We start from the raw sequence: 18,268 nt of genomic DNA on the forward strand, positions 1-18,268 counted from the left end.
CCCGGGTTTACGCCATTCTCCCGCCTCAGCCTCCCTAGTAGTTGGGACTACAGGTGCCCGCCACCTTGCCCGGCTAGTTTTTTGTATTTTTTAGTAGAGACGGGGTTTCACCGTGTTAGCCAGGATGGTCTCGATCTCCTGACCTCGTGATCCGCCCATCTCTGCCTCCCAAAGTGCTGGAATTACAGGCTTGAGCCACCGCGCCCGGCTTTTTTTTTTTTTTTTTTTTTGAGACAGAGTCTTGCTCTGTCACCCAGGCTGGAGTGCACTGGCACGATCTCCACTCACTGCAAGCTCTGCCTCCCGGGTTCAAGCAATTCTCCTGTCTCAGCTTCCCAACTAGCTGGAACTACAGTTGCTTGCCACCACGCCTAGCTAATTTTTTTGTATTTTTAGTAGAGATGGGGTTTTGCCATGTTGGCCAAGCTGGTCTCGAACTCCTGACCGCAGGTGATTGCCTGTCAGCCTCCCAAAGTGCTGGGATTACAGGTGTGAGCTACTGCGCCCTGCCTAACACTTCGCTTTTATTGTAAAACCCAGATTTATTGTTTTCTTAATTCACTGATTACAGAGAAAATAGGTTAAGGGTAGAATTACATTTTACTGTTTTAGAAACAATTCATGTAATGATAGCTAAATTTAATATCTAATAGGTTCTTTTTGTGAAAACACTTTAAAGATAGCCATTTCCTAGAGAGAGAAAAGGACACCTGGAAGTGACCACTTTATTATGAAAGATCTGTCATTTCCCTATTCAGTGTTCTTTCAATGATTGATATTTTCAAGTTACAGAGGCAAGTTTAACCTGTTTTCATGTACACTACTCCTCTTTAATGAAAATCTGTGTTTTTGTTGCCTTTTAGGTTAATCAACCTAAATTTAATCAGAGGCGTATCAGCAGTGCCAAGTTCTTAGGAGAACTTTACAATTACCGAATGGTGGAATCAGCTGTTATTTTCAGAACTCTGTATTCTTTTACCTCATTTGGTGTTAATCCTGATGGCTCTCCAAGTTCCCTGGACCCACCTGAGCATCTTTTCAGAATTAGACTCGTATGCACTATTCTGGACACATGTGGCCAATACTTTGACAGAGGTTCCAGTAAACGAAAACTTGATTGTTTCCTTGTATATTTTCAGGTACATAAGCTGAAATATTCAGTTTGGCATCATTTAATGCATTGCATGTGTTTTAAAAAATACTATTAGAGAAGAAACATGGTATTCATATACCGTATATATGTTCATAATTAAATTATATTCTTCATAGAAGAATGCTTTTGGAAGTTTAAAGATATATGGTGGATTCTATTATATGAACATTCTCACTGCATGTAACTTTTATGATTGATAATGATTGCTCATTAATTGGGGAATTATTTTCATACAGTTTATAAATTTGGTTCACTAATTTGTGGACCATTATATTTAATACAGTAATTTATTAATTAAAATTACTTGTGATTTGTAATACATTTGTTAATGTTCTCTTCTCATCTATATTCTGATTTACAGCTCAAATTCTTGCTTCCTTTTTTTTTATAGAGATGGGGTCTTGCTATGTTGGCCAGGTTGATCTTGAATTCCTAGCCTCAAGTAAGCCTCCCACCTCAGCCTCCCAAAGCGTTAGGATTACAGGCATGAACCACCGTGCGCAGCCCAAATTCTTGTTTCTAAAAGATAGAATTTTTTTTTTTTTGAAACCGAGTCTTGCTCTGTCACCCAGGTTGGAGTCCAGTGGTGCAATCTCAGCTCACTGCAACCTCTGCCTCTCAAGTTCAAGCAGTTCTCTTGCCTCAGCCTCCAGAGTACCTGGGATTACAGGCATACTCCACCACATCTGCCTAATTTTTGTATTTTTGGTAGAGTGGGGGGGGTTTCACCATGTTGGTTAGGCTGGTCTTGAACTCCTGACCTCAGATGATCCGCCAACCTCGGCCTCCCAGCGTTCTGGGATTAACAGGCATGAGTCAGCATGCCCAGCCTAATTTTTTTTTTTTTTTTAAAGAAAACCTATAGCTTTTGAGAAAAATGTGTTCTATTTAATACAGAAAGAATATTTGTTCATTTATTTGTAAATTCTTGGGTTGTGCACTCCATATCTTAATTTTGATTAATTATATAAACTTCTGATTTAGACCAAGTACAATATAAATTAAATTCATATACAAATACAGGGACAGTACTACAACCTCTATAAAGTTTATATTTCAGAAGTTAACTTATAGGTTGATTAGTTGGAGCCCAATTACTATTTCCTATAAAATACAATTTTCTAAGTGCCGATTAGGGTGAACAATTCACTATCAAGTGCTTTAAGTTTTACTAAGTGCTGATAGTACCATTCAATTCTATATAATCACAGTTGTTAGTATTTTCATTTACCCATTATGAAGAAAATAAGTTTAATGTTACAACTTGAAGTATTAAAAATATATCCACATTGTGGCATGTGTTAAGTGGGGGGTAAATATTCTTGGGGAATTGTGGTCTGTTAGCTTGCTCCTACCACTATTTTGCAATAGCGGGAAACTTATTACTCCTTTACTTTCTGAATTGATGAGGAAAAAGGGGGGGAAAGGACTTGCAGATTTGAGGGTTGGAGTCCCTGTTGTATGTAAGGACCATCTTAAGTTGGATACTGTATTAAAAGCCAGAGTTTTGGTGCAAAATGGCAACTATAACAGCATCCAAACTAGAGTCTCTCTCAGAAGAGAATCATTCTTTGGATTCACTCTGACGTCTTAGGCTGAGAGAAAAGAAACACTCAGAAATAAATATTCAGGAGCAAAAAGAGACAAAAATATTTTCCAAATTGATTAACAGACAGAAGTGCATAGCAGAGCCATACTTAGGAATTGGAGTCAAAAGTGAGTGAGGCCTGGGTGGTGAGGTCTGTGTGTTCCACCCAGAACATGGAGTGTACAGTTCAGTATGAGAAGGTCAGGAAGAAAGGATCACCTGGAGCAGTGCTTCTAAACACTTTGCTGTGCATCCATGTCCCCTGGGGACATTGTAAAGATGCAGATTCTGATTCAGTTGATCTAGGGGGAGACCTGAGATTCTACATTTCTAACAAGCTCCCAGATGAGGTCCACACTTGGAGTAGCAAGGACTTGGAACAGACTGGAAAGGAAGAGTAAAACTCCCAGAGGAATACCTGTTTATATGCTAGTAAATTCTTGGGTTGGGGTTGTGCTTTCAGTTAATATAAATTTAGGAATTAGAACAAGTATAAAATAGAATGTGGGAACCAGGCTTCGGGTAGAGAGGGAAAATATCTACACAGTGCCATATACACAGTAGATGTTCAATAAATGCTTGTTGATGATTAGTAGTTTTTATATATTTCAAAAACCATATCTTCAGATACTTTAACTCTTCAAAAATCAAAGCAAGCAGTACAGAGAAAATAATGAACATTTATCACAACGATGGCTTTGAATTTGGTTATATTTGCAAAATTAAATATGGGAAATCAGTACCTTGTTTTGGAGTACCTGAAAATTTATTTGGTATTTTATTTATAATATTTCCTTGCCTTAAAAAAACTGTGACAGTTATAATAAAAAGATATTTAATAAATTCACCAAATAGCTCAAAGCCTGTATAGACAGAGGGAAATGATTGGAATAGGATCATTGCTGTTGACCATTAATAGAAATGGTAGGTGTCTTTTACAACCTTTTAGCTTAGTAGTTATAACTAGGTAACAGCACAATATAGTTTATTATTTTTAAAATATTTTGTTATTAATTTATTATAGCTAAATGTATTTTTCATTTGTTATCAGCGTTATGTTTGGTGGAAGAAAAGTTTGGAGGTTTGGACAAAAGACCATCCGTTTCCTATTGATATAGATTACATGATCAGTGATACTCTAGAACTGCTAAGACCAAAGATCAAACTCTGTAATTCTCTGGAAGAATCCATCAGGCAGGTACAAGACTTGGAACGAGAATTCTTAATAAAACTGGGTAAGCAATTGATTATAGACAGAAAATGAAGGTGATATTTGGCAGATTGTTTCTGGGATTTGCTTTATAATGTTACCAGTCAGAGTTTACATTGTATCTTTTCTATTTTCAGTGTTGAGTGTTACGTAATAATGTTAGGTAATAGCCATGTGGTGTGCTTGGTTTCACTAAGTAATTTCAAACTGGAAAAAAACAGTTATGCAGGACTCACAGGACTTGAAGCTCCTAGTGATAGTGATGGGAAAAAAAAAACGAAAACCACAATCCTGTCTACCTCTCTTAATTGTAGAATTTTTGATTGCTAATGTAAAATCTATTTTTGATTAAAGCATTACTTATTTTTGCAGTATATATTTTCAACAGGCATTATTTCTTAAAAAGTGCAAGGAAAGAAACTGTAGAAGGGAGTACCTGTCAGAAGTTAGGAACTACCCTGCAGGATTTCAGAGCTTACCACTGGCAGAGTTGCTTCTGTTTCTAAGGACTAGAGAAAATCTAGAGATAATTAGAAGGTTCTCTATATACTTCAGTATCCTGAGGTTGTTTTGGGGAGAAGAGTTAACTCTTGAATAGCTTCCATTAGAGCTGTAGGAACCTACATGTCTTTAGAAATAACCAGTACAAGGTATAGCCATACCAACCTGGTTTATATGCTGATAATTCTTAGCATGTTTTATTGTAGTCATTTTAAAGTGACACGTTTTGGACAGGTGTGGTGGCTCAAGCTTGTAATCCCAGCACTTTGGGAGGCCAAGGCAGGCAGATCACCTGAGGTCAGGAGTTGGAGACCAGCCTGGCCAACATGGCAAAACCCCATCTCTACTAAAAATGCAAAAATTATCCAGGCATGGTGGTGCACGCCCATAATCCCAACTACTCAGGAGGCTGAGGCAGGAGAATTGCTTGAACCCGGGAGAGGGAGATTGGAGTGAGCCAAGATCACGCCATTGCACTATAGCCTGGGCAACAAGAGTGAAACTCCGTCTCAAAAAAAAAAAAATAAAATAAATAAAAATAAAGTGACACGTTTTCAGACTATGAAGCTAGTATTTGATTTCCCACTAGAACTTGGTACATTCATGTCTATCATTAAGGGATATTTACCTTCACCAGTTGTGCAAATTATATAAATTTACTACATCGCATATCTGAAGAACCACTTTTCTTTTTTTTTTTTTTTTTTTTTTTTTTTTGAGACGGGGTCTCGCTCTGTCGCCCAGGCTGGAGTGCAGTGGCCGGATCTCAGCTCACTGCAAGCTCCGCCTCCCGGGTTCACGCCATTCTCCTGCCTCAGCCTCCCAAGTAGCTGGGACTACAGGCGCCCGCCACCTCGCCCGGCTAGTTTTTTGTATTCTTTAGTAGAGACGGGGTTTCACCGTGTTAGCCAGGATGGTCTCGATCTCCTGACCTCGTGATCCGCCCGTCTCGGCCTCCCAAAGTGCTGGGATTACAGGCTTGAGCCACCGCGCCCGGCCTGAAGAACCACTTTTCATGGTAAACGTTTTATAAGTGCTGCTACTGATTATGCAAGTATTAACTTTTCCTACAACTTAACCCGTAAAAGCATATGTGATTCTTTTTGTTCTTTGAACCTTTTTCCAAGTTACCTACTTTCTTTTCCTTTTGAAATTTCTAATTGAATACATGATCTCATATCAAGCAGAGTATTTATGAACTTATTTCACTTGCTTTGGATCCTTGGAAAATTGTTAAGTCTTAGCCTTGTTTCCCAAAAACCTTAATGAATGGTACTCTCTGTATAGTGGACATGAGTAAATATTAGTGTGATACCTAGTTTGGTGACAGAAAAGTGAACAGTTGTGCTTTGTCCTTTGTAGATCAAAAGACTAAATTAAAGGACTGCAGGCTTCTTGTGAGGACTCTGTCCTTGTTTAGAATATGGAGGTAAAAAATAGATCGCTGTTTATGAATAAAACTCAAAAGATGGTAGCAGCTGCAATCAGTGCACTCCCAAGTCTCCATTTGCTTCCTGGTTATAGAGTCTAAATATCAGGAAGAAGACATACGCAGAAAAATTGATGTTAAATCAGTTTCCTACTGATAAACCAGAATATAATACAGTATTGTGCCTTTGGTAGTTTTTTGTTTTCAGACACCTGAAAATTCATTGTCTCATGTTAGTTTTATAGTATCCCAATGTTAACATAGTAGTTTATTGGAAAATACTAAAACCATTTTCTTATATTTTAAAAATAATTTTTAATGGTATTAAAAGTAATAGGGGTTCATGACAGTAACTTTTAAAAATACCAAGAAAACAATACTAATATTCCATATAGAAGGATAATCATGTGTTACTATTTTGATACATATTTTTCTACTCTTTTTAAATTTTTTATGTGTTTGTGATTTTATAACCAATTGGTTCTACTTAATACATTATGAAATTTTTTCTTGACATTACACATATTCTTTTAAAGCTTTATTTTTTGTTTTTTAATTGGCTGCGTTCATTTGTATCTATGTGCCATAACTTACTTCATACAGCTGTTTCACTGTTAGGTTGATGCTGTTTCACTCTTAGGTTGATTCTAGTTTTATACCACTGTAAATAACATTTTTAGTGTACTTCTGATTTTCTCAGGATAGGTAAGATTACTGGCTCAGATTTTTATTTTAATTTAAGAACAAAACTAAAATGGTAATAGGCAATATTATTTGAATTCTGGTTTGGAAGTGTTCAAACCAGTATTCATGAAATGAGAGGGTTAAATCATATCGTCACTAAAGTTTCTTCCTGCTTGAATCCTCTCAGATTCTATGAATCAACAGGTATTTATTTAACACCTACTGTGTATTTATTAATATATGTGCTCTCTTAAGTTTTGAACATATAAGTTTTTTGTCCTCAAGGGTCTTATAATCTGATGTAATATTTATGTGATTATTAGGGAAAAAAATAACAACGTAGTATATCATCAAATGTAAGATGCTATAAGTTCTCCACATGCTTTAGGAGCAAATAGGAGGAAAAGTAATAGATTGAAATACTCATTGACAGTTTATGCAGGAAGTAAAACTGAAACAGAACTTGAAGAGTGGATGGGATCTGAAAGTACGCATTGAAGAGTGTTCTCTATTGAGAAGGATATTGGACAAGCAAGATCTTAAAGCAGTGTGTTCTGTGACAGATGATGTCTGAGGCAACTTCAGGGGAGGGCTTAGGAGAGAGGAGTGGGTAGCAGGTCGGTGGGATCAGATGAGACCATATTGTGTTCATCTCAAAAGTAGAGAGGGTGGATTGGAATTCCAACAGGAAGAATTGACTAGGCTGTGAAATGTGGGATGGACACAGGAGGTGAAAGCAAATTCAGGCCAGGGAGTTCCACTAGGCTTAGGAGGAGAATGCTGTTATTGAAGGAAAAAAGTTAATCTGTATGATGACAAAGCTGCTATGTAGCTTTTTGCCCCATTCCCCCCATCTTAATTTGCATACATTCAAATTGATAGCCAAATATGATTTATCCATTAAAGTGGCACAATTTTTTTCAAGTCTTTGAGTTTTTGGAGACTCTTTAAATCTCATTTGGTAAAGAGTGTCGCCAACGCTGTATCTTACATATGGCTGAGACTGTACCTCATCTGTTGCTGTTTTCTACCTTTGTCTAAGACTGAGATATATAAGATTATCCAAGTATTTAAAGCTGTAAGAAAAGAGGGAAAAGTATACACACATATACACTTATTTTTTGTCGCTTTTTGTTAGTGATGTTTCTTTATTGAAATGTAGGCCTACACATTTAGTTTTTAAAATGTCTCTCACCGCAGTTTTTAATTCCTTTACATTTGTTCTGAGAAAATGGCTGTTGAATTGTTAATGCATACTTTTACATGAATTGGTATAGTATAGAAAACTAGCCTGTATCTATTTTTAATGTGTTTTTCCATTTCCACCTTCTCATTTCAAGGCCTAGTAAATGACAAAGATTCAAAAGATTCTATGACAGAAGGAGAAAATCTTGAAGAGGATGAAGAAGAAGAAGAAGGGGGAGCTGAAACAGAAGAACAATCTGGAAATGAAAGTGAAGTAAATGAGCCAGAAGAAGAGGTAATGACTTTTATATATTGCAACATAGAGTACATTTGTATGAGTATTTTGATTATATGAGCCAAAATTTTTTTAATACATAAGACCTCCTCCTTAGTTGTTCTTTTCTGTTTTTGTTTTTTTGTTGTTGTTGTTTTTGTTTTGTTTTGTTTTGAGAGAGAGTCTTGCTCTGTCGCCCAAATTGGAGTCCTGTGGCGCAATCTTGGCTCACTACAACCTCTGCCTCTTGGGTTCAAGTCATTCTCCTGCCTCAGCCTCCCGAGTAGCTGAGATAACAGGTGCCTGCCACCACGCCTAGCTAATTTTTGTATTTTTAGTAGAGATGGGGTTTCACCATGTTGGCCAGGCTGGTCATTGAACCCCTGACTTCAAGTGATCCGCCCCTCACAGCCCCCCAAAGTGCTGGGATTACAGGCGTGAGCCACTGCACCTGGTCTCTTATTTAGTTTTATGATAGCAAATGTAACTAGTAGTATGTTTCTATCATAAAACCCCTTGTTTAATTAAAAGTTTTTTTTTTTTTTTTTTGAGATGGAGTCTCGCTCTGTCCCCCAGGCTGGAGTGCAGTGGCGCAATCTCGGCTCACTGTAAGCTCTGCCTCCCAGGTTCACGCCATTCTCCTGCCTCAGTCTCCTGAGTAGCTGGGACCACAGGCGCCCACCACTGCGCCCAGCTAATTTTTTGTATTTTTAGTAGAGATGGGGTTTCACCGTGGTCTCGATCTCCTGACCTTGTGATCCGCCCACCTCGGCCTCCCAAAGTGCTTGGATTACAGGCGTGAGCCACCACGCCCGGCCACATTAAAAGTTTTTAAAGAGGCCGGGCGCGGTGGCTCAAGCCTGTAATCCCAGCACTTTGGGAGGCCGAGGCGGGCGGATCACAAGGTCAGGAGATCGAGACCATCCTGGCTAACACGGTGAAACCCCGTCTCTACTAAAAAATACAAAAAACTAGCCGGATGAGGTGGCGGGCGCCTGTAGTCCCAGCTACTCGGGAGGCTGAGGCAGGAGAATGGCGTGAACCCGGGAGGCAGAGCTTGCAGTGAGCTGAGATCTGGCCAGTGCACTCCAGCTTGGGTGACAGAGCGAGACTCCGTCTCAAAAAAAAAAAAAAAAGTTTTTAAAGAAAGTAATAAAATACTGATGATAGCATTTTTATTTAATAAGCAATTTAAAGAAAAAAATTGTTTGATCTCCACGTCTTTTTTTTGTTTTTTTTTTGAGACAGGGTTTCTCTCTGTTGCCAAGGCTAGAGTGCAGTGGTGTGATCATAGCTCACTGCAGCCTCAACCTCTTGGTCTCAAGCGATTCTCCCACCACCTCAGCCTCCTGAGTAGCTGAGATTGCATGGACGTGCTACCACGTCCAGCTAATTATTATTATTATTATTATTTATTTTTTTTTTTTGTAGAGATGAGGATCTTGCTGTATTGCCCAGGCTAGTCTCAAACTCCTAGGCTCAAGCAATCCTCCTCCCTCAGCCTTTCAAAGAACTGGGATTACCGAGCCATTTCACCCCACTTCTTGTGTATCTTAATCTCACTGTTGAATATGGACTTTTTAAAAGTCAGTGGATTTTATACTCTTCAAAGCAAAATTACTGGCTAGATATTAATGAGCTTTGCTTTATTTTTCCCAGATCTCATGGTTATATGAAATCCGAAATTCAACATATACCATAGTAATTAATACGCTTTTTTTGTATCTATTTCTCTATTAATAGCTAAACCATATGAAATTGCTCTTGTACTGTTTCTGACTTAGCAAAATGTCATTTCTGTATGATGAAAACTAGCAGTTTTAATTCTTTCGGTTTTGTTGATGTTTTTTGATACAGTCTTCACTGTCGCCCAGGCTGGAGTGCAGTGGCATGATCTCTGCTCACCGTAGTCTCCACCTCCTGGGTTCTAGTGATTCTTGTGCATCAGCTTCCCAAGTAGCTAGGATTTTAGGTGTGTGCCACCAAGCCCAGCTAATTTTTGTATTTTTAGTAGAGACGGGGTTTCACCATGTTGGCCAAGTTGGTCTCGAACTCCTGGCCTCAGGTGATCCCCCCACCTTGGCCTTCCAAAACCCTTGGATTACAGGTGTGACCCATGATTCTTCAGTTTTTTCTTCCAAACTCACTTACGTTTAAAAGTTCCATGAAGCTGTGCACATCTGTAGTCCCAGTTACTCAGGAGGCTGAGGTAGGAGGATTGCTCGAGCCCAGGAATTCATGTCCAGCCTGGGCAACATAGTGAGACCCTGTTTCTTTAAATTAAAACAAAAAAAAAAGTCGAGCAAAATAAAAGGATGTCTGGGATTTGCTTTATAATCTCGTAGATTCGGGAATGGGTTAGGGGTATAGAAGAAAAAAACGAGAGTTTAAAAAGTTAGAATTAGTAAGATACGAATAGAATACTCATGAAATTAAAATGTAAGTCATGAAATTAGCAGTTTTTCACTGGAAGTATTATTTTAATTAAATATTGAAAAAAGTTTAAATTTGCAGTCAATACTTAAGTGTTTTGGGGAAGTTTAATTTCAGTTTTGAAGTTTTTATTTATTTGAGTAAATGGGATGTAAATATTTTGAGAACGTGGGTTTAATATTTAAAGGAATGTTAACTGTTTATAACATTCATAAGATAGATTTGCAAACTGGATTTTTAAAAAGCTTTATTTAGAATTAAAGAGAAAGGACTCATAATTTAGGGTGATTAAAGTTTTCTGCGCTCAGATGTAAAAATCCATAAGGCTCTGTTTCCTTCAGCCCTAAAGCTTTGTAACTTATTGGATATTTGGAATGCTTTAACTGCATAACACATGGCTTTGCTGTTACTTAAAAAGGATTGGTTGTGAAAAGATAGGCAATAATGTATGGTTTTCCTAATTGGCTAGTATTTATAGGCAGTGGAAATGCACCATTAAGTATTTATGTTATTTGCTACCACTTTTTCTTTACAACCTTAGAACTTCCTTAGATATAAATAAGTTAGTAAAAATTTAGAACTGGAATATGTTTCTTTAATTGGCTTCAGTGTACTAGATGGGCATTATATTGCTTTGTTTTCAAAATGAGGTTGTAATAGAAACATTCAGTAATAGAATTCAAGTTGACTTACTAAGTATTTTATAACAAAGGGAAATGAGAAAGTATTTCCATTTCATATTTTCAGACTAATCTTATGGTTGTCTTGGATTTGGCTACTGTACTAATTACATGAGCAGTATCTAATAAATCCAGCATCCTTGGTAAATGTGACATTAAGGAGTGCTCATTTTCTTATTAATTTCTCATTTGAAGAGTTCCGATATGTTTTCTCCTCTAAGTGCATTTTCTCCTTTTTAAACATGAACTTTATACTTTTGATAGTTATATCATTTGTAACCATTACTTACTTTTCCAATTGGAGAATGCATATTGCACAGGATACATGGGTGTTTGCTGCAAAATACAAACAAAATGTGTGGAGGGAGGTTCCATGTGCTTGTGTGTGGAAGTGAACTGGGACTGTGGTTCGCTTTGTGAGAAATGAGGTTGGAATAGTTCACTTCTCCTTTCACCCCAAGACCAGTTTCCCATGACCGCCCTCCAAACATAAGGAGGAAAAATTTATTAAAGAAAGAAGAAAGAAGATGCATTGATTATAAAGTAATAAGAGCAATGGATATTCTACAGTTATTTACTTTGAGACAGAAGGGTTATAATTCAGCTGTTAAAAACAAATGCTGTGTTCTATTTATATCTTGGTCCTCAGCTGTTCAAAGTTCTATTTGACCTTTTGAAGAGTGGGAGTGACTCTTAGCACCTGACAACCAGAACATTTTCTCTTAAATATCAGCTGTCTAAGTTAAAGATAACTGTTTCAATTAAATGTTCTTCTGTGACAACTCCAGTATTCTCTAGCATTGTGTAATTTATCAACAGAAAGTACAAGATTCATTCTTATAATAGCAATAATAGTTATTTACTGAGCAATTATTATTCATGGTTACTGCCCTAAGCGCTGTATTTGTATTACCATTTCTCATACTATCCTTGCAGTAGGTGGGAAACGAAGGCACAGATAGGTTGAGTAATTTTCCCAAGATCATAGAGCAGGTGGTGGCAGAGCCGGTATTTGAACTCAGGCAGTTTGCCTTTTGCTACGCTGTTCCTCTTGCTTTCCCTAGCCTGCTTAGGTTTTGTGGTTCATTGGCGAGCACTTCTTAATTCCACTCATTGTTATATCAGTGTACAGTCGGATTAGGACAAATGAAATTCTTGTTCAAAATCTTAATTTGAAAAATTAATGCATGCTACATTCCCTGAATAATATGAAGCATAAAGGATGGAGAGAGGGAAAAAGTTAATGTATTTTAGCTTAGTTTTTGAATGGGAAGTATCTTTTAAGTGTTAAGAAAGGATTCATTTTTTCAAGAGCAAATTTAAGAGCACCTCTATTGCAAATTTAATTTTGAATTATAAAATTAATTCAGAAAACATTAATGCATTTGGGGAGGGAAAGGTAATGTATGGATGTGCATTTTCTTTTTGAGTGGGGGATGGAGTCTCGCTCGGTTGACCAGGCTGGAGTGCAGTGGTGCAACCTTGGCTCGCTGCAATCTCTGCTTCCCAGGTTCCAGTGATTCTCCTGCCTCAGACTCCTGGGTAGCTGGGATTACAGGTGCCTGCCACCATGTCTGGCCAATTTTTGTATTTTTAGTAGAGACGAGGTTTCGCCATGTTGGCCAGGCTGGTCTTGAACTCCTGACAAGTGATCCCCTGACCTCGATCTGCCAAAGTGTTGAGATTATAAGTGTGAGCCATGGTGCCGGCCATTGGTATATATTTTTGAAACGTTTTCATTTTAGGAACTCAAAATCTTCAGCTGTCTATACACTGTTATGGTTTTGGAATTAATTGCTCCATACACTAAAGATAACACATTTAAGTCATTTGTTTCAGGAATTATTTCTCAGCCATCTTTGCACAGTGAGAAGCAGCTGGGTTTAGTGGGTTTTTTTTTTTTTTTTTTTAACTCTTAAGGAACCATGTTGGGGGTGACTTGTGATACTAGGGTGGAGGGGCAAACGAAGCTCCACTCTGTGCTTTGTGCCCTTTGAAAATCTATCTCTGCCCCATCTTCTGTTTGATGAGAAATTTCAGCTGATCGAAGTGGATGGAGGCAGGGACTGACTGTGATAATGGGGTGAAGTAGTCTTTGAAAACCACCAGTTAGGGGAGCTGAACGGCCAGGTCTTCTGCTTAATAGCAGTGTGCCCTTGGGCAAGTCACTTAACTTTCCTGAGTCTCAGTTTTTTCATGTGTAAAATAGGAACAATAAAGCTTGTCCTTGCATCCTCAGACTTGAGTAGAGCAAACAAAATGAAGTGTATGAGAATACCTTCCAAACGGAAGTGCTTTATGAAAGGTAATGCTGTATCATTGCTTTCAGATCGTAATGCTGTTACATTTAAACTTTCGTTGGTTTCCGTTGCAGTTAGATGGGTATTAAAGAACTACTGTGAGACATTCAGCGTCTCCAGATTAGTTTCAGGAGGAGGAGAACACAAAAGGCTCAGGAAACTTCTTCATTGTGGAATTCAAGGAAGAGCTTCTACAGTAGATCTCTGTATTGTTAGATCAGTTGAAGGCAGTAAGATGGGTTTTCAGCTACCAATTTGTCTTAAATGTTGCTAGCTGATTCTGCCATCCCACTGGAAGCCAGCTACATAAAGAGCTAAAACTTGAGAATAGTAAACAAGTATACAGAAGTTTTGAAATCTTTTTAAGGCATGTAAAATATGATTAACTTCTCAAAGTGCTTTAATCTTATAATATTCAATAATTTCAGGAGGGTTCTGATAATGATGATGATGAGGGAGAAGAAGAGGAGGAAGAGAATACAGATTACCTTACAGATTCCAATAAGGAAAATGAAACCGATGAAGAGAATACTGTATGTATGGCTGAAAAGTTTACTTTTTGAAATTGTGCAACATTTTTATAGTATTCAAATTTTAGTCACTAAACTTTTGTTTCTCTTGATTATGAAAAATATTTGTTTAGAAATTCATTTTCAATTTGTTTTCCTAACCATTTTCTTTAAATTCTTTTAACATTGAATAATGTTAGATATTTTACTCACTTTACTCCTTGAGTTATGTTGAGTAAGTTATCAATACTAACAGGCTTTGCCCTAGAAAACATTACAGTTAAAATTTCTGGTCTGATTTTGTTGTTTTGTTTTAATAAGGAGGTAATGATTAAAGGCGGTGGACTTAAGCATGTACCTTGTGTAGAAGATGAGGACTTCATTCAAGCTCTGGATAAAATGATGCTAGAAAATCTACAGGTATTAAATGTCGCTTGTTCCAAAGACTCTTCTCAATACAAAACATTGCAGCCCATTATATTCTGGTTCATGTGAAGGCCTCTCCTATCTGAGTGTCTCTTCTGCAGCAGCTTTTGCTAGATCGTGTGTAGACAGCTTACAGCCAGCTGCTTGTCCTTCTTGCATTCCACATCCTGATTTGCATGAGGTAGAGTGGGTGAAAATGCAACACACACAGATTTGGAACGGAATAATTTCATTATGCCAGTCTTTGCCTTTATTTCTTAAATCGTATTTCTTTTCTTTTTTTTTCTTGAGACGGAGTCTCACTCTGTTGCCCAGGCTGGAGTGCAATGGCATGATCTCAGCTCACTGCAACCTCCGCCTCCTGGGTTCAAGCAATTCTTGTGCCTCAGCCTCCCCTAATAGGTGGGATTACAGGCATGTGCCACCACCCTGGGCTAATTTTGGTATTTTAGTAGAGATGGGGTTTTACCATGTTGGCCAGGCTGGTCTCGACCTCCAGACCTCTCAGGTAATCCACCTGCCTCGGCCTCCCAAAGTGCTGGGATTACCGTGTGAGCCACCGTGCCCGGCCTATTAACTCATATTTCTAAGACTCCTTTCTTGCGGTTTGTTTGGAAGCCAAACTGTACATAAGATAAGACATTTGGGGTCATTTAATTTAGTAAATTTCTTACATTTATTAGTTGAATAGCTACTATGTTAATGGAAAAATGTTTGTTATTTAATGTTTAAAGAAATACTAGTTGTTTAATGTATTCATAACATTAATAAACTGGATTTTCTAAAAAACACCATGTAGCAGTTTTTTTAATGCCACAGTAATTTAAAGTAACTGTATTTTTCTAGAGTTAGAGGCAAAATCTTACACTGCTTACTTCAGCCCTATATGTACTTGTTGTTAACCCTTTGGTGACTTGACGAGTGGGTTTGTTCGAATGGCAGGACGCAGGCCCCATTGGGGTGGGTTTGGTGGAGAATGGGAAGGGAGGGAGTGAAGATACTAGATATAGGTAAGTCTTGAGGAGTTTTGCCAGAAAGGGAAGAGAAACGGGGAGGTAGCTAGAGAAGGTCATAGAGTTAAAAGACAGGGTTTCTTTTTTTAAAGGTAGAAGATATTATGGAATCTTTATATGCTCATGGAGCAGTCCTTTAGAGTTGAAATATTGGATTTTACTTTCCTTGATGCTGCTACAGCCAAAGGTATGATCAAGTACAAATTAGTGTTATAGGTGTCTTAGGTGATCTTCTTTCTTTAAATATTAAAATAACATGTGTTCATATATCCAGAAAGCTCCTAATTTATGAAATAAATCTTACATTTATTTTATTTAGGAGCCCAAGCAATCAAATAAAGCATAATCATTATAATCCCTTGGAGGAGAGAATGGTTTACTTCTCTGAGAAACTTCCTATCTTATATGAATCAGTAGCCATTTACTCAGCCACTCATTTCTTTAGCAGATGTGTTTATTGGGTACCTACTGTGTGCCTAACAGTGTGCATCAGGCTAAGTATAAAGTGGTAAATGCAACTGACGTGGTTCCTGTTCTATCAGAAGGTAGATATTTAACAACTAAACAAATACATCATTTCAAATTGTGATGAATGCTAAGAGCAGAATGCTTTGGTAGAGATTAAGGGAAGGGCATTCCTAGATAGGATAATGGGGAAGATGTCTCTGAGATCATGAATTTCAAACAGGGCAAGTAAAGTGGAGCCATCCATCCAGGTGAAAATTTAAGGGAAGATGGGAACAATGTGTCAAAAGTCTTGGGGGAGAAAAGAACCTGTATTTAAAAGACTAAAAGAAGGCCAGCACTAATAGAGGGTGGGGCACGATCCTATGTGGGAGGGTAGAGGTACCCAACAGGGCCAGACTAAATGCAGGGAGCCTGGACAGAAGGCTGTTGTAGTGAGTCAGGTGAGAGATGATGGTCAGCTGTCTAGCATATGGCAAGACACATGGAGAGAAGTCTGGATTTGAGCTATTCAGGGGTAGAACGACCTGGCTTATTTGTTGCTGGATTGGATATGGGTGTGTAGGGGGCGAGGCATCAAAGATGATAGTTGGTTTTCCAGATTGGGCCACTGGCTAATCTCTGGGACAGGAAACAAGGGACCAATGAGCAGAAGTGTCCCTTTGCCCATGTTACACTTGAGAAGCCTTTGAGGTGTCAAAATGGAAATGTATGGAGATCAGAGGGATATGTGGAGTGAAAACAGAAATGTGATTGGCAGAGTATATTGAAAGCATTGGAGCAAATGATTCATCCCCAGTGTAAAGTGTGGAGATAGAAGAGAAGCAGGGTCAGAACTGAGCCCTGAAGAACCCTAACATTTAGAAATAAGGTAGAAAAGCTGATGAAGTCAAAGGAATAGAAGTTTTTGATATGGTCCAATAATTTTTGCTTATTGATAGTTCTTGAAGAAGCAAGCTGGAAGGATGGGAAGATATAATCAAGGAGGGAAGTTTGGATTCACATTTTTGCAGGAGATGTGCTTTTTTGTGCTGAAGAAAAACTTAATCCTATACTAGGCCCTAGTTTTTAAGCATTATCAAAATACTGAACAACTGTACAGTATCTCTTTGTTTTGATAAAATTGTCACAGGAAGATGCAGTATCCTAGAGATACTAGTTTTCCATAAATCAAGCCCTTAAACTTAGTGTAATCCTAATTATAGCATACCAGGAAGATGTTTTGGTTTTGCAGGGGAAAGAGAAGAGCAGGGAGATCAATGCAGAATAAATTTAAAATTATTTCTTAAAACATCTGTAAGAATAAGCAAACTAGAGAATGCTAACAGATTTTTGGGAAATGAGTGAAATGCTCTACAAGATATGAAAATATGGCTGGGTGCGGTGGCTCAAGCCTGTAATCCCAGCACTTTGAGAGGCTGGGGCGGGCGGATCAGATGAGGTCAGCAATTCAAGACCAGCCTGGCCAACATGGTGAAACCCTGTCTCTACTAAAAATACAAAAAAAATTTAGCTGGGCTTGGTGGCGGGCACCTGTAATCCCAGCTACTCGGGAGGCTGAGGAGGAGAATCGCTTGAACCTGGGAGGTGGAGGTTGCAGTGAGCCGGGATCGTGCCACTGGGGACAAGAGCAAGACTTCATCTCAAAAAAATAAAAGAGAGATAAAACATTTTAAACTGACAATAATAGTTTGATACAGGAACAGATTAATGAAACGGAGGAGAATACAAAATAGACCCAAAACATGACCGTTTAATAATATGATGAAGATAACATTGCAAATCAGTTAAGGGAAAACAGACAATAAACAGAAATAAAGTTGACTTTCTGTTTTATTTCCACACCAGAATTAATTGCAGATCTATCAAACACTCCCATAATTTTGAAGACTGTTGGGCCCTGTATCAAGTGTCTTACATCTATTCTTTGCGCAGTGCTGTCAGATACTGTTAGTATTCATTTGCTTTAGCTAAAGAAACAGGCTTGGAAAGACAAGAAGCTTGCTGGCCAGCCGCAGTGGCTCACGCCTGTAATCCCAGCACTTTGGGAGGCTAAGATGGGCGGATCACGCGGTCAGGAGATCGAGACCATCATGACGAACACGATGAAACCCTGTCTCCACTAAAAGTACAAAAAATTAGCTGGGCGTGGTGGCAGATGCCTGTAGTCCCAGCTGCTTGGGAGGCTGAGGCAGGAGAATCACTTGAACCCGGGAGGTGGAGGTTGCAGTGAGCTGAGATTGTTCCACTGCACAATCTCTCTGCCTGGGGGACAGAGTGAGACTCCGTCTCAAAAAAAAAAAAAAAACTTGCTTATGGCCACATGGCGAAGAGGTGTCGGAGTCTGTTCTCAACTATTTTACTGTGTTGCCTTCTAGCACAGGATGCTATGGGAAACTTGAAGAAATGACAGGAAGA

The 18,268-nt window shown here is 38.4% G+C and overlaps 1 protein-coding gene across 2 annotated transcripts in view; it reads left to right on the forward strand.

The window, feature by feature from the left end:
• The window catches only part of UPF2 (UPF2 regulator of nonsense mediated mRNA decay), a 132,526-nt gene that overhangs the window by 87,732 nt on the left and 26,526 nt on the right, over positions 1-18,268 (forward strand). For both annotated transcript variants that reach the window (XM_033209834.1, XM_033209833.1), the window contains exons 14-18: positions 864-1,139; positions 3,793-3,976; positions 7,906-8,045; positions 13,866-13,970; positions 14,268-14,366. In XM_033209834.1, the coding sequence (XP_033065725.1) occupies positions 864-1,139; positions 3,793-3,976; positions 7,906-8,045; positions 13,866-13,970; positions 14,268-14,366 (804 nt within the window). The remainder of the gene's footprint in view (positions 1-863; positions 1,140-3,792; positions 3,977-7,905; positions 8,046-13,865; positions 13,971-14,267; positions 14,367-18,268) is intronic.

This window comes from Trachypithecus francoisi, unplaced genomic scaffold, assembly GCF_009764315.1.
Source record: "Trachypithecus francoisi isolate TF-2019V2 unplaced genomic scaffold, Tfra_2.0 Lachesis_group9, whole genome shotgun sequence".
Classification (NCBI taxonomy): domain Eukaryota; kingdom Metazoa; phylum Chordata; class Mammalia; order Primates; family Cercopithecidae; genus Trachypithecus; species Trachypithecus francoisi.